This window comes from Myotis nattereri (genome assembly GCF_964212035.1).
Source record: "Myotis nattereri genome assembly, chromosome: 2".
Lineage (NCBI taxonomy): Eukaryota > Metazoa > Chordata > Mammalia > Chiroptera > Vespertilionidae > Myotis > Myotis nattereri.
In genome coordinates this window covers 23,849,220-23,865,920 of record NC_138076.1, presented here as the reverse complement: position 1 = coordinate 23,865,920, position 16,701 = coordinate 23,849,220, and the positions used below count along the sequence as shown (strand labels likewise).

The 16,701-nt window shown below is 38.3% G+C and overlaps 2 protein-coding genes across 2 annotated transcripts in view; one reads left to right on the top strand and one right to left on the bottom strand.

Moving 5' to 3' along the window:
- Positions 1-16,701, bottom strand: part of ADAM9 (ADAM metallopeptidase domain 9) — a gene marked incomplete at its 5' end in the record, with an annotated part of 98,907 nt that overhangs the window by 59,157 nt on the left and 23,049 nt on the right. The window contains 5 exons of the mRNA XM_081083136.1: positions 3,013-3,182; positions 7,803-7,874; positions 9,896-9,961; positions 11,910-12,105; positions 13,120-13,196. Coding sequence (XP_080939262.1) covers positions 3,013-3,182; positions 7,803-7,874; positions 9,896-9,961; positions 11,910-12,105; positions 13,120-13,196 — 581 coding nt within the window. The remainder of the gene's footprint in view (positions 1-3,012; positions 3,183-7,802; positions 7,875-9,895; positions 9,962-11,909; positions 12,106-13,119; positions 13,197-16,701) is intronic.
- Positions 3,336-3,888, top strand: LOC308513227 (ubiquitin-conjugating enzyme E2 N-like; the record flags this gene model as incomplete). Its single annotated transcript, XM_081083135.1, has 1 exon — positions 3,336-3,888. One exon carries the CDS (start codon positions 3,336-3,338, stop codon positions 3,792-3,794), a length of 459 nt encoding a protein of 152 aa, XP_080939261.1. The 3' UTR covers positions 3,795-3,888.

The window sequence follows — 16,701 nt, the reverse complement described above, 5'->3', positions numbered from 1 at the left end:
ATCAGGCTGAAACCAGCTCTCCGACAACCCCTAAGGGGTCCCGGATTGCAAGAGGGTAGTTCTCGGGTGATGCATCCCAGAATGGGACTCCTTCCTCTCTGGTTCCGGGGTACGTCACCCGAGAACCACTGTTGCCAAGTCACGGCAACTCAGCAGCTCCTGCATTGAGCATCTGCTCCCTGGTGGTCAGTGTGCATCATAGCTACCAGTTGGAGTGTCTGCCCCATGGTGGTCATTGCTCATCATAGCTACCTACCAGTGGGACAATCTGACAGTTGCTTAGCCTTTTATGAATATAGATATTATATATACTTATCTCATTTATGGCCAATCACCTCCACCAGAATACGGACTCCATGAGAGCAAGAAGTTTTGTCTGTTATGTTTACTGCTCTACTTCAGTGCCTATGGTATACACCTAATGAATATCTTTTAAATGGATGACTAAATCCTTCTCTGGGACATCTGACCAGCCAAGAGAAAAGGACTTGAGATATTGACATAAGGGGATTTCCGAGAAAAATTTTCAACCAGGTCATCATATAGTGAACTCCAAAGTCCCCAAGCCCCCTCTCATGTACTCAATGCTTCCAAAAGGCTTTCAGTACCTCATTTTAACCACAAACGAAACACCTCTAACACAACAGATGGAGACCAAAAAGAGGGGGAAAGACAGCTTGGTAGGCATACTTGGGCAAGGCACAGGGAGTATGCTTAATGCCTGTTCCTTTTGGACTTGTGTGAACTGGATGGCATACTCACTGGGATGAGGATACTTGTAGATGCAATTTTACTAAAAATTAATTAAAAAGTCAGGACCAATCCTTTGTGATTACAGAGCCATAAAAATCCACTTTGGCATTTTCAGTGCCTTGCTTAAATTAACTCACAAAACAAAAGAAAATCAGGGGAAGTTTCTCCTCTGAAAAAAAAAAATTTTATTTTTAGGTACCATCAACATTGAGGGAGGCAAAAAGTATTATATAAAATAGAATTTTTTCTTTTTGCAAAAATCCAGCCTATCAAGCCAGAAAACTTCTAAGGAGGATAAAATGTTTTAAATATTTTCAGTGAAGGTTTTACTATAAGTTTTTGGAATATACTTGTATTAAGTGATTTATATAAGTTTAAGTTTTATTAAGGTACCATGAAATTGCTGTAGAAAAGAAGAAGAATTTTTAAAATATACCAGTAATATTTCAAAGAGACTATGAAAACTATTATATCCAGGAAATAAAAAACTGATTATGTAAAAAAATATTCAGGGGAACGAAAAACATCTATTAAACATTAAAAATAAGATAGCCAGAAATTAAAAACTCAATAAAAAGCTTAAAAGTTAAATTTAAGACAATATCCCAAAAAGAACAAAAAGACAAAGAGAAGAAAGGAAACAAAAGATAATTCCTGAAACTATAGGACATCAGTTTCAAAACTGAAATTACCCACTAAGTACACAGCACATCAGTGATAAAAGACCTACACAAAAGCCGATCATCAAGAAAATTAAGACACCTGGGAATTAAGAGACGATCCTATATAAGTTTCCAGAGAAAAAGAAATTTTAAGAAGCCACATATACAGGATCAGAAATCAGAATGATTTAATGGTTCTCAACAGTCATATTGGAAGTCAAAAGATAACAGATTCGATTCATTCTGAAGAAAAAAGATTTCATGCCTCAAATTTTATACCCATCCAAACAATCAAAAAGTTATTAAAAAAACTACAAAACACACCTCTGAAAGAATGAGTTACTTAGACCCCAGAATAATCAAAGGTCAAAATGAGATAATTTTTTAAAAACTATTTTTATTGATTTCAGAGAAGAAAGAGAGAGAGAGAGAGAGAGAGAGAGAGAGAGAGAGAGAGAGAAACATCAATGCTGAGAGTCATTGATCAGCTGCCTCCTACAGGCCTCTTACTGGGGATCGAGCTTGCAACCCGGGCATGTGCCCTTGACCAGAATCGAACCCGGGACCCTTCAGTCCGCAGTCCGATGCTCTATCTGCTGAGCCAGACTGTCTAGGGCAAGATAATTTTTTTAAAATCTGTTCTGAGACTTTTAAATACATTTTCTCAGATGCAAGATGAAAGAAACTATGTAGGGGAGCACAAGAGACTTGGTTGGAAAGTTGTAAGGTCATTCTGATAAAAGGAAAGTGTGTGGAATGCCACCTGCCCTGTTTATCGGAATTCCGACTTAGGGAGACTTAGGGGAGTATTGAAAGTGGTGCCACTAATTATTCCTTGACCTTTCCAAACAAGCCTGTGCATATGCAGACCCCTGATGTTTACTGGAATCCTTATGCTTAATCCCTGGATGCCCTTGCCTAGAGGACAATGTAAACATGTATGCTCCCAAGATTACTCACCCTACTGATTGTATCTAAAGAGAAAAATTCCAATAAAGGCCTAAGGAGGCAGGCAATAGAGGCTGCTCTGGCTACTAAGGCCAGGAGCCCTTTAGCCCTGTCTTTCACAATCAAACTGTGAATAATCTGTTCAGGGACTGCTGTCAGCCCTGGCAAAACTAGAATACATGCCATACCAAAAGGAGAGAGTAAACTAAACCCAAGAAAGTGAAAGGACATGAGATTAAGGTGACAGGAAATTGAACACAGAAGAGAGATATTATTATACTCTCACTTGGTTCTAATGTATGAAATTAAGTTTTCTTTATTTAAATAAATGATCAAAAACCTTAAGAAAATATAACCTTAATAAAAGAAAACAAACAAAAGTTATTATTCTGACCATCTCATTAATAGAACTTTTTAAAAATCACTTACAGAACTAGCCCTGGCCAGTGTGGCTCAGGTGGCTGGAGCATCATCTCCTATATCAAAAGGTTGCAGGTTCAGTTCCGGGTCAGGGCATACATGTAAGGCAACCAATCAATGTTTTCTTTCACATTGATGTTTTTTTCTCTCTCTTTCTTTTCTCTCCTTTTCCCTTTAAAATCAATGAGCGCTTCCTCAGATAAGGATTTAAAAAGAAAAAATCACTTACAGAATTAGCTGTGCACTGTCATGTCTCCGACGTGTTATAAGAAACTTTTCCCGCCATTGTACAAAGTTCCCCAACACATCACCAGCACCACCAATTGTGCTGATCAGGTTTACATTTGTCCAAATCTCCAGTCCAACTAGCACAACTCGAATATTTAACATAATATACATCTAGAAAGAAAACAGAAATAAAAGTATACAAACATATTAAAGGATATATTTTAGCTTACAATGAAGTAACATAACTACTTAAATTAAAAACATGACTCCTGAGGCGAGTGGAGCCGGAGACTAGACCGGAGGCCGAACTTGGGATCTGACAAGATGGCCGGGCTGCCCCGCAGGATTATCAAGGAAACCCAGCGTTTGCTGGCAGAACCAATACCCGGCATTAAAGCAGAACCAGATGAGAGCAACGCCTGTTATTTTCATGTGGTCATTGCTGGCCCCCAGGATTCCCCCTTTGAGGGAGGAACTTTTAAACTTGAACTATTCCTTCCAGAAGAATACCCAATGGCAGCACCTAAAGTACGTTTCATGACCAAAATTTATCATCCTAATGTAGACAAGTTGGGAAGAATATGTTTAGATATTTTGAAAGATAAGTGGTCCCCAGCACTGCAGATTCGCACAGTTCTGCTATCGATCCAGGCTTTGTTAAGTGCTCCTAATCCAGATGACCCATTAGCAAATGATGTAGCGGAGCAATGGAAGACCAACGAAGCCCTAGCCATAGAAACAGCTAGAGCATGGACTAGGCTATATGACATGAATAATATTTAAATCGATCTCATCATCAGGTGTGCATCACTTCTCCTGTTCTGCCAAGACTTCTTCCTTTTTTGTTTGCATTTAATGGACACAGTCTTAGAAACATTACAGAATAAAAGCCCAGACATCTTCAGTCCTTTGGAGATTAAATGCACACTAGCAAATCTATGTCTTGTCCTGATTCACTGTTATAAAGCATGAGCAGAGGCTAGAAGTACCATCTGGACTGTTGTGAAACATTTAAAAGCAGTGACCCCTCTCTGCTTTTATTCATTTCTCCCCATCATGGTTTAAGTATAAAGCACTGTGAATGAAGGTAGTTGTCAGGGTTAGCTGCCGGGGTGTGGGTGTTTTCTTTTTTTTGAGGGGGTAAGTAGTTTAATTTTCATTTTATGGGCTCCTTTCCCCCTTTTTATGGTGATCTAATTGCATTGGTTAAATGCAGCTAACCAGTTCTTTAGAATATGCTCTCTAGCCAAGTCTAACTTCATGTAGACGCTGTAGGTGGACAAGCTTGATTGTTTGAACCAAAATGGGAACATTAAACAAACACCATGGCCCTCACAAATAACATTGTGACTTTGCTGTCAGATGTAGAATTCCCCCTTCAAGAAAAGCTTGTGACCATTTGTATGGCTTGTCTGGAAACTTCTGTAAATCTTATGTTTTAGTAAAATATTTTTTGTTATTCTAAAAAAACAAACAAAACAAAACAAAACAAAAAAAACATGACTCCTCACCCTGGCCAGTGTTGCTCAGTTGGTTGGAGCATTGCCTCGTGCACCAGAAGGTGGTGAGTTCAATTACCAGGAAGGGAACATATCTAGGTTTCGGGTTTGATCCCTGTCGGGGCACATATAGGAGGCAACCGAGAGATATTTCTCTCTCACATCGATGTTTTTCCCTTCCAAAAAAATAATCCCTTCAATATAATGAGATTCTACCCTCTCAAGGGTCTCAGTTTCCTTGTCCATAAAATAAAAATAATACAAATTCAAAATCCTTTTTATGCCCTAACCGGTTTGGCTCAGCGGATAGAGCGTTGGCCTGCACACTCAAGGGTCCCAGGTTCGATTCTGGTCAAGGGCATGTACCTTGGTTGCGGGCACATCCCCAGTAGGGGGCGTGCAAGAGGCAGCTGATCAATGTTTCTCTCATCAATGTTTCTAACTCTCTATCCCTCTCCCCTTCTCTCTGTAAAAAATCAATAAAAAATATTTTTTAAAAAAATCCTTTTTATTTTCCATTCCAAAGTCTGACATACTCTGAAAATTTTAAGTTTTGGGTAAATTAATTCCAAAACTTGCCCTAAACTAATGCAAGCCTATTTATAGTCCACACTTATCTCAATTAATGGGAACATTCACACATTTCACCATAAAAATACCAATGCTTTTGATTACATTATGCTACCCCAAGATCCTGTGGGGTATTACATAATACATAGTGAACCATATGAGCTTTGTGGCCCGTGAGAAAGAAAATACCTACTAAGAAGGGCTCCTAGTGGCTAACTCGGCTCAAATTTAAAAGCAGAGCCTAGAAGCTGTTTCTAAACAGAGGCCTCTCATGCAAAACTCACTTCATGGAGAAACCTGCACTAAACTGCATGCCTGCACTGTGCTCCTGCCTTTATAAAGGAGTTCCTAGAATTGCATGTCAACCCATAGGACTGAGGCTTTCCCCATCCAATCAGAGCTAAGCAGCTGTATTCCCATCAGCATCTTCACAGACCAATCAAAGCAACTCCATTCTGACCAATCGGGACAATGCTTTTTGGACCAATCAAACAGCAAAAATTTAGAATCCCCATTTGCATGAGGATGGACCAATCAGAGACCAGGGACAGCACTTCTGTTTATATAAGTCAGCTCCTCTCTTGTGCAGAAAGCACACTTCCCCTTTCCACCAAAACTGAGGATTATGTTTCCTCACTAGAGCTGAAACACCCAGGACATCACACTGAGCAGAGCAGTGCAAAGCAGAGCTGTCAAGCTGCAAGGGGCCTTGTCCCACAACCACCATACAGCCATGCTGTTTCATGATCGAGCTGTAACAATATTTAGCTGCCCCACAGTCATGCTCTTCTCACAGTTGTGCTGTATCACACCTGAGCTATCTGCACTGAATAAAGTTTCCGTCTTCAAAGCACCTCACACACATAGACATTCACACACACAGTGTTGAGTTGGCACCTTTCTATACTCTTATGTAAAATCTGAATTACACGTACCCCAAAGGTTTTAGATAAATGATTACAGAACTATCTATTTCATAGAAATACTGTGAGGAATAAGTTCATAAATGTAAAGCACTTAACTCAGCTTCAAGAACATTATAAATGCTCAATAGAATGTTATCATCATTATCATCATTATCACCATTATTATTATGCTTGATATTCATCAGGAAAACATCTTATAAATAAAATTATCTTATAACATCCTATCTAATAAAAAACAAAAAGGGTAACTGACCATACCTTAGCTACGCTTCCCATTGGCTAATCAGGGAGATAAGCAAATTAACCACCAACAAAGATGGCGGCCGGCAGCCACGCAGCTGAAGCAAGCAGGAGGCTTGCTTGCTTGCTCCAGTGATGGAGGAAGCCAAGGTTCCCCGCCTGCCGCGGCCCAACTCTGAGCTCCGAAAGCAACAAAGTATCAATTATAGGAGCTAAACAAACCCCAGATACCTGCTTTCAGCAGGCCGTGGCCTCAGAGCTGGAGCAAGCAGGAGCCTGCTCTCAGCTCCAGTGACGGCAACAAAGTTTTAATTATAGAAGGTAAATAAATCCCAGAATTAAAAAAAAAAAGAAAAAAAGGAGAGGCTGGGAGCTTCAGTTGCCGGCCAGCCTGAAAATGGCCCTCAGCCCCTCATCCAGGCTGGCCAGGCACCCCAGTGGGGACCCCCACCCTGAAGGGAGTGTGACCAGCTGCACACAGCCATCAGCCCCTCACCCAGGCTGGCCAGGCACCCAAGCGGGACCCCCACCCTGATCCGGGACACCCTTCAGGGCAAACAAGCTGGCCCCCACCCATGCACCAGGCCTCTATCCTATATAGTAAAATGGTAATATGTAAACTGACCCTAACAGCAGAAAGACTGGGAATGACTGATCACTATGACACACACTGAGCACCAGGGGGCAGAGGCTCATTGCAGGAGCTGACCTCTAGTGGTCAGTGCGCTCCCACATGGGGGAGCTCTGCTCAGCCACAAGCAAGGCTGATGGCTGCCAGTACAGCGGTGGTGGTGGGAGCCTCTCCTGCCTCCTCAGCAGCGCTAAAGATGTCTGACTGCAGCTTAGGTCTGCTCCCCGCTGGCAAGTGGACATCCCCCAAGGGCTGCCGGGCTGCCGGGCTGCCAGAGGGCTGTCTGATTGCCAGCTTAGGCCCAATCCCCCGGGGAGCAGGCCTAAGCCAGCAGCAGGTGGTCATCCCCTAAGGGGTCTCAGACTGCGAGAGGGCACAGGCCGGGCTGAGGGACCCCTCCCCCCCACGAGTGCACAAATTTTTGTGCACTGGGCCTCTAGTGTATTTAATATTTAAGTATCTCCCATTCAGTAACTCCAAAAATCTCAAAACACATTTCACTCTCTCTCCCCTTCCCTTCCTCCCCTCTTCCACCCTCATTCTCATTCTCTTTCTCTCTCACACACACACACACTTTCACTGATATTGTCATATGCTTTTAGAGTAGAAGGCAGACTTATTCAAAATAAGGTTCTCTCAGTAAAAATTCAAAAATCTTTTCATAATGCCAAAGTACCTTAGCCTATGTACTCTAAAGATAAAGTAGATGCTAATATGAAACATACTTGTCTCAAAGTCTTCCCACAATTATATTTTTCCTTTAAATGTAAAAATAATTACAAAACAAACTAAAACCAGAACCCTGAAAGATTGAGTCATTTGGGCTCTAGGATAATCAGAGCTCAAAATGAGACAATTATTCAATTCTGTTCTGGGACTGTGAAAGGATATAACATAATTCCAATTGATCGAAAATACAACTTACACTATCCAAGTAGTTTGCTAAACGAATCATCTCTTCTCTCACTGCAGTCTGATTTCTCCCCATCATGTCATACTGAAAAGCAAGAGAGGAAAATCATTAGCACCAAAGTAATTTCAGAAAAAAATTTCTATAATTGTTTACAATGGAGATAAAAATCCAAATATTTCCTCTGAACCAAAAACTAAAGTAGCTAAATATTCACCAGCATTTCAATTTAATAAATCTAAAAGATACATTTCAGTGATAAATAGGAATAAGAGAAAACAGGTATCAGTGTAAAATGAATAATGAAAAACATTTAAGTCTTCATTTTCGTTAAATTAGTAAAACTTTAAAATGAATTTTCTTCTCAATATTTTAGTCATTTTAATGAAAAAATATTTTCAAGCACTTCACAAAAGTAGAATATGAAAACAATCAAAATAAATAGATAAAAGAATGAAAACATTCTAAAGAATTTCCTGACTCCTTAAGCTAAAGACATTACCAATAAATCATCTCTAAACCCTGGGCTAAATTAATGAGAGGCTAACCAATGTTCACTAGTTGAAACATTATTGGTAAATAAAATACAACAGAGTAAATATCGCCCAGTCAGTGTGGCTCGGTGGTTGAGCATTGACCCATGAACCAGGAGATCACGGTTTGATTCCCAGTCTGGGCATATACCTGAGTTGCAGGCTCGGTCCCCAGTGAGGGGCATGCAGGAGACAGCCAATCAATGATTCTCTCTCATCACTGATGTTTCTATCTCTCCCTCTCCCTTCCCCTTTCTGAAATCAAAAAAAACATATTTAAAAAAAGTAAATCTAAATAACTATTTTATCATTATTTCATACAACCAACTTAATAAATAATGGGGGGGAAATTTAAGAATGTATGTTTTTGCTATATGATAAAGGCATTAATATCAGAATATATCAGATCTTATCAGTTACATACTTTATCATGATTCTCCTAAAATAAGGAAAATATATTTGAATGCATTTGACAAAGTTTGATTAAAATTGAATCATTTTTATTTTGAACCATTATCTACCAGTATATAACAAATCTATTTAGAGAAAGTAATAAAGAAAAACATCTCAAATCTTTACTTTGGTCACTTATCCAGAAAAACATTTTACCCATTAGTTGGGGCAACGTTCATGCTTGTTCATAGTCCCTATCCTTTTCCCTTCTACCACTTCAGGGTAATGAACTTATAATGAGCAAATCTGAATATGTGTCTGTCTCTTAATAAATACAGTTTCTCTCCCAAACTACACACAATAATGGATTTTTAAAGCCATGCAATTCTTCAAACTATCTCTACAGTTTACAAGAAAGAAATTTCCAATCATATAAAGTTTCTACAAACAACTTTTCCATACAAATAACAAAGCTAGCAGCAAAAGTCAGACAAAATATTTCAAATAACCTGCTAAATTATATGGCAGCTATATCTAAATCTGAAAATCCTATAAATGCTGGAATAGATCCAGTAGTTTTCTTAGTTAAGCACAATTCTTTCTTTGTATGAATATGGAAACTCCCTGGTATTATCCTGAACAGTAAAGTTAATAATAAAAGCTTAGATGAACTACGCTTCTCTATTCCTTTCTAACACATGCCAGGACCTGGAAGTTCCTATCTCTTAAAGTGAGGTATAGGATAGCTGAAATTCTAGATAAATTTATTAGGCAACAAAGCAATAACTGATTAACTGCTTACAGTCCTTTGCAGTGGTCGCCAACCAGTGGTCCATAGTGGTCCATGAGGTCTGAAAGGCTGGCGACCGCTACAAGTCATTTGAGAAGGTCTCAAGACTCTGACAGGCAGTACAGTTTCATTAAGAAATTCAGCATGAGTAAATCACCCAAGAGAACAGGAAAAAAAAATCACTAGTAGAAAATGAAGTCAGAGGTAGTCCTATTTGCTATATTTAGCTTCTGGTATATTATGAATATTTAGTATCTTAAAGGGGGAAAGCCATTTTTTATTACATTTCAGAAAAATCAATACAAATATATTATATTGTATATTTCTTTCATGTGATGCTCACTTCTCATCTGCTTTTCCTGAAAAAGAAGAAAAACTGTCACCAATCCTACCCTTTCCTTGTCTACAACAATGAACAGCTCCACATAGCGGGTTTGTGGCAGCACAGCTCTTCTTCTCTGTCAAAAACACAAGACATCATAAAGGTAAAAAAAAATAAGTTATAAAGCTTGATGATTTCATAGGTATTGATCCTGCCCTAATCTCTAGTCAATTATTTCATGTCTGCTCAAAACATCATATATTTTACATAACACATCCTAAAAAAAAAAAAAAAAAAAAAAAAAAAAAGAGCAAATAAGTGTTGTTGCTTTTTTAATGACATCTGCTACCTTTACTGGATCTAAAAAAATTCTATTTAAAAATAATGTAAGTTATCCAAGTTTACAAAGTAGAATTATTGATTTTCTAACACAAAAACTACACACACACACTTTAATGAGAAATCCCATTATTATGTTGAGAATAAAAGAATATCCACTAATAACCGAGCGCAGAAGTGAGTAGCCTTTTAAAAGTTGCCACTTTTTAAAAAAATGCATGTAAACGATAGAATAAGCTGAAATTTTATTTTCCAATGGTTAAAGTTAAAAAGAATAGTACAGTAGTCAAGAGTAGATGGTTGAAGAGGTGATAAAAATAATGCCATAAATTAGTATGAGTTAATGAAAATATACTAGAAGAAGCACATGCCTCTTCCAACACAGCACATCATTTCATAGATAAAGGTTGACCTACTCCTAAAAACATTTCAATCTAAGAGACCCTTGTCAAGAGGAAGCCAGGGTATCATAATGAAGACTCAAAACAGGGAGACAAGTGCCCCTCAAGTCAGTCATCTAATATAATTAAGGTTCTAAAGCCCAACCTCTCTGTTTCTCCAACCTACAGCTCAAGAATCACCATTCCAGTTTATATCAAAGGTATCCAAACAAAAAATCCCACTGCTCTCTGAAAGACAGTGTAATAGATTACTATGCAGCACTGATAAAAAGAAATATAATTACTGTTTAAGATTTAAGTCCAAGTTCCTAAAGCATACAAGAGCTCTACTGTATTCAATCTGGAGGCAGAAACTGCGTATTGCTCATATTGTGATCCCCTAGTAACTGTCATAATGTCTGGCACATAGTTGGCAAAATCCAGCAACAGTATTTTTTTAATGCATAAATATGATGTTTTAAAACTTTAGTTTGTGTCCATCGACAGCCAAATGGATAAAGATATGGCATATACATACAATAGAATATTACTCGGCCATAAAAATAATGAAATCTTGCCATTTGCTACAACATGGATGGACCTAGAAGGCATTATGCTAAATAAAATAAGTCAAAGACAAACACTGTATGATTTCACTTAGATGTGGAATCTAAAACACAAAATATATGAACAAACAATATGGAAACAAACTCATAGACACAAAGAACAAATGATGATTGCCAGATTGGGGGGGCGGGGAGGGGTCGGGGAACCGGTTGAGATTGGGTGAAAAAGGTCAAAGGGATGAAGAAATACAAAGTGCCCAGCCGGTGTGGCTCAGTGGTTGAGTATTGACCTATGAACCAGGAGGTCACAGTCTGGTTCCCCATCAGGGCATATTGCCAGGGTTTCGGGTTCAATCCTCAGTAGAGGTGTGCAGGAGGCACCCAATCAATGATTCTCTCTCATCATTGAAGTTTCCATCTCTCTTTTCCTCTCCTTCCTCTCTAAAATCAATAAAAATATATTTTTAAAAAATTAATACAAGTTGCCAGTTCTAAAAAATACAGCATAGAGAATATATGAATAATATTATAGTAACTATGTATGGTGCTAGATGGGGATTAGGTTTATCAGGGTGATCACTTTGTAAGGTATAAAAATGTCTAATCACTATGTTGTACACCTGAAACTAATATAATGTCAACTATAATTGGAAATTTTAAAAACTTAAAAAATTTTTTTCAAAACAATTATGCTTCATTTTTTTTATACAATAAAAATAACTTTTTGTAGTAAGCTGCAAAACAAAACAAAAAACAAAAACTTTAGTCTGAGCCATGAAGAAATATATGATTTCCTTACTCGAAGTAGCTGAGTGATGCTGGGAGGCTCTTCCTCTTCGTCCTGGGTTGTTTCTGCTTCTGTATCCTTGTTGGAAACCCCACATTTCAGAGGCTCGTTGTGGATATCATCCATTCGATAAAAGATGTGCTCAAAATGAGAGCTGTTTTGCAGGGGTTCAATCCCATAACTCACGTTCTCTATATGCAGCAATCCTCTAAGTGTTGTGTTACACACACACACAATTTTTAAGAATGAAGAAAAAAATACACAGGAAAAAAATTAGAAAACCTGAATTCAAGTCCTAGTTCTTAACATGTGTCAGAAAGAGTAGCATGGTATAGAGAGAACTATAAGTCTTTAGAGTCAGGCTGACCTACATTTAAAGCTAAAGGCTGTGACTTACTAGCATCACTTCCCAAAAGTTACTTAACCTCTCAGCATGATTACTGTATAATGGAAGGCAATAAAAGATAGTTGCTACACATGTGGGGTCTGGAGCCAGAGAACCAAAGTTTGAATCCCAAATGTTTCCTACTAGCTGTGGGACTCCCCCAAGTTATTTAACCTCCTCCTTTCTTTACATTCTACATAGGGTTGTCCTGTAAACTAAATTATTTAATAAGTGCAAAATACTGCGACTATTGCCTGGCACACAATAACTTCTATAAGGGTTATTACTTAAATGGCAATAATCATAGCCATCTTATGTTGTTGGTTTGAAAAGTAAAAGTAATATTTATTAGTTCAATCATGCAATCAACCAACCAGTGTTATCATACTGCCAGGCCGTCAATAAATGTAATTTTAATGTTATTATCATTTCACTTGACATGTGATACAATTTCTCCAAACCTCAGTTTTCTCACCTAACCGTGGAGATAAGAAGCCCCTTTTCACAGTCATTATCAGACTTAAGCAAAAAAATATAAGTGAAAATTTTATAAACATAAAGTGCTACGGAAATTTAAGTATATTTTATTTTCCGTGGCAAAAATTATTTAGCACTCTCAAAAATGAGATATTTTTCTTTAAATATCAAAATCCATCAATTGTAATATTTTCCTAAATAAACATGCCAAGAATGATATCTGAAACATAGCTCTAAAGACCTCTGACAACATTAAAGTAAAGCCTAATTTTGTTAAGTCCCCCAAAATTTGAAAACAGAGATAGGTGTACCGGGGTAAAAAACAGAGAGGCACAAGAATTAATAAATAAAATTTCTTACCTGAGTCCAAAACAGTCACTAAGAGCAATGGATGAATCATAAACTCCTTCCACATAGCCCCGATAATGACAATGATCCTAAATGATAAACACTGTATTATCTTCAGATACTGTTACTTTGAGGGAAATCATTATAGAAATTATAGAGCTAAAAAAATTATTTAAGGTCAGTCAACTAAAAATTTTATTTATATTATTGACATCTCATAATATCACATGGCATTCTTTAGACTATTTCAGATTATCTACTACCACCCTACATGTATACATATGTTTAGGCAGAATTCTAAAGAAACTAAATATAAATAGCTCTACCCCAATAACCTTTAAGCCTAGAAGCAGAAAAAGATAGTATGTCATTTTTAACATCTTAACATTTTAAATCACAGTCAACACAAGAAGCTATAGCAGCCAACTGACATCTAATACAGAAGAGGACCTTGTGACAGGCTAATGATGTCAACGGAGAGAAATAAAAGCTCAGTATGTAGCAAAAAGAAGAGATTTTGATCTAATTATTTTATTTTCTTCCTGTAGATATATTGATATTTTATTAGTTATACATTCAGCCATCTTTAAAAATAAAGACCCTTTATCCTTAATTTTGAGCAAGAAGTTGACCAGTGAAAATATAAGCATACTATTACTTATTAATATTAGACTTTTAGTACACAGCATAAAACAATCACAAAGCGTTAAAAAAAAAAAAAAAAAAAAAAAAAAACAAGCCAGCCCTAGCCAGCTTGGCCCAGTGGATAGGGCGTCGGCCTGCGGACTGAAGGGTCCCAGGTTCGGTTCCGACCAAGGGCACATGCCTGGGTTGTGGGCTTGATCCCCAGTGTGGGGCATGCAGGAGGCAGCCAATCAATGATTCTCTCTCATCATTGATGTTTCTATCTCTCTCTCTCCTTCTCCCTTCCTCTCTGAAATCAATAAAGAAATACATTTAAAAAAAAAAAAAAAAAGCCAAAGGTGTGGATAAGGGAGACCTAGCCCTAGCAGACATTGAGACATATCACAAGGCCTTAATAATTAAAACAGCATGCTACTGTTGGTGCATTAATTGAGAGACCAACCAGTAGAACAGAATATAAAGCCTCAAAATAGTCCAAAGTCTATACACAACTTTTATGATAAAAGTGGCACCTCAAATCACTGTGGCAAAGATGTACTTTTAATAAATGGTGCTCAGTCCACTGGTTAGACCTTTAAAAAGGATAAAATTAGATCCATGCCTCACACCATACATAAGAGTAAACTCCAAACAGATCAAGAATTCAAACATAAAAAATGAAGCCATACAAGAACTAAACAAAAACATAGATGAATTCCTCTTTAACCTGGGTGTAGAGAAAAGGTTTCTACCACTCAAAACCTACATGCAATAAAAGACTGATAATTTTTATGATATAAAATTTTTTTAATACAGTGGGGCCTTGACTTATGAGTTTAATTCGTTCTGAGACCGAGCACATTAAGGAGCTCGTTAACTCAAATTACTCTATCAACTCAATGCAAAAAATCAGCCGAGAGACAGCTGGTATCTCAAAAAACTCGTTAGTCGGGACACTTGTAAGTCAAGGCCCCACTGTATTCTACATGGAAAGAAACATCAGAAAACAAAGTCAAAAGATAATTCACAGACTGGGAGAAAATATATCAGAGATAAAGAGTTAATATCCTTAATTTATTTTAAAGTACTCTTAAACAATGAAGGGGAAAGATTAAAAACCCAATAAAAGGGGGCGGCTGGGAAGAGATCAATAGGGGAAGAAGGAGACTTATATAATACTTTAAACAATAAAGAATTTCAATTTAAAAATAAAAATTAAAAACTGGCCGAAGACATGAACAGATCATTGGTAAAGGAGGATATAAAAATGCTCTTACATATATGAAAATATTTTCAATCTCACTAATAATAAAGTAAGAACTCATGAGTCTGTGCTGATATAAGGGAAAACTCTTCCTTACAGTAGAAAGCAATGATGAATATAGAAGCACTGATGAAATTAGAAAAATAACAACTTTAACAACTATAATAATAATAACTGATTCAGGCAAATACTAAACACTAAAACTAGTGGGTAAAATTTTGAGAAGTAACAGGATATCTGTATAGTCTCAAAATATCAACCCTAATATTAATTAAAGAGGTGCAAACAGTAACTTTACAGAGGAGAAACATGGCAGACAACTCCTTAACCAAATGATAAATGTTAACATTGTCAATAATGGGGCTAATAGCAGCATCTGTTCACTGATTAGATACACTGAGAACCCCTCAGTATATACTCAGTGGTGTTCCTGCCAGAAGTACATAACCTGAATCTGATCATGAGTTAACATCAAACAAACTCAAATGACAGGATATTCTACAAAAAGTCAGACTATAAATGTTGGACAAGGAGAGATAAATATTTTCAGATTAAAGGAAACTAAAGCAACATGACTACTGAATGCAGCACATGAACTTGTATTGTCTTTCATTATTGTATAGCTATTGATATGAACAAGACTGATTCCATCTTTGTGACCTTGATTCCTTGTTCAAGTTTTTCATGCTGAGAACTCTGACTAACCTCACTAATTTCAGCCAGTATACCAAAGCCTTATAGTTAATAATTATTTGTGTTCTTTAAAACTTTACTATATAACCATAGAAATTCTTGGGCCAGAATGACATGGCAACAAAGATAAATATCAAACTAGGTGCTAACATCAATTGTAAGCAAGCATCCATCATATGCCCATCAGGAAGTATGGTTTCTGGCACATACTGCATTCGTTGTCTCTTTGTCTCATCAATCATTAGTTCTTTAGCTATACCATTTAAAACATTTACTGCAACAACTGTCTGGTAAGGGAAACTAGCTGCACAGACTGTGGGTTTATCTTCCTTTCTATTCTATCCCTGTAAGTAACCTACCCTAGAATAATCTACACTAATAAAAGAGAAAAATGGTAATTGGCATACGACGCTACCCTTTTCATTGGCTAATCAGGGCTATATGCAAATTAACTGCCAACTAAGATTGGCAGTTAACTGCCAACAAGATGGCGGCTAATTTGCATATGTAGGCACAATGCAGGGAGGCAAAAGGGAAAGCAGGAAGAAGCCCCCTGCCACTGACAGTGATCGGAAACCCAGGGGAAAGCTAAGAGCTGGGGGGCAGGGCCGCCTTTGCCCTGCCCCCCAGCCATGATCAGAGAATCAGGCACCTTTGCCGCCCTTGCCAGTGATAGCAGGAAGTAGGGGTGGAGCCAGCAATGGGAGCTGGGCATGGTCGAAGCTGGCAGTCCCAGGAGCTAGGGGTCCCTTGCCTGGGCCTAAAGCGGAGCCCACGATCGCGGGGCCGCTGCAGCTGTGGGTCCCCGCTGCCTGGGCCGGACGCCTCAGCCAGAGGCATCCTGCAGGGGCAGGGGTGGAGCCCGCGCCATGGCGGCGCCCCTGCTGCCACTGCAGGTCCCCACTGCCCAGGCTGGACGCCTAGGCCAGAGGCGTTAGGCCTGGGCAGGGGCAGAGCCTGCAACCGCGGGGAGCTGGGGGTCCCCTGCCTGACGCCTCTGCCAGAGGCCTCAG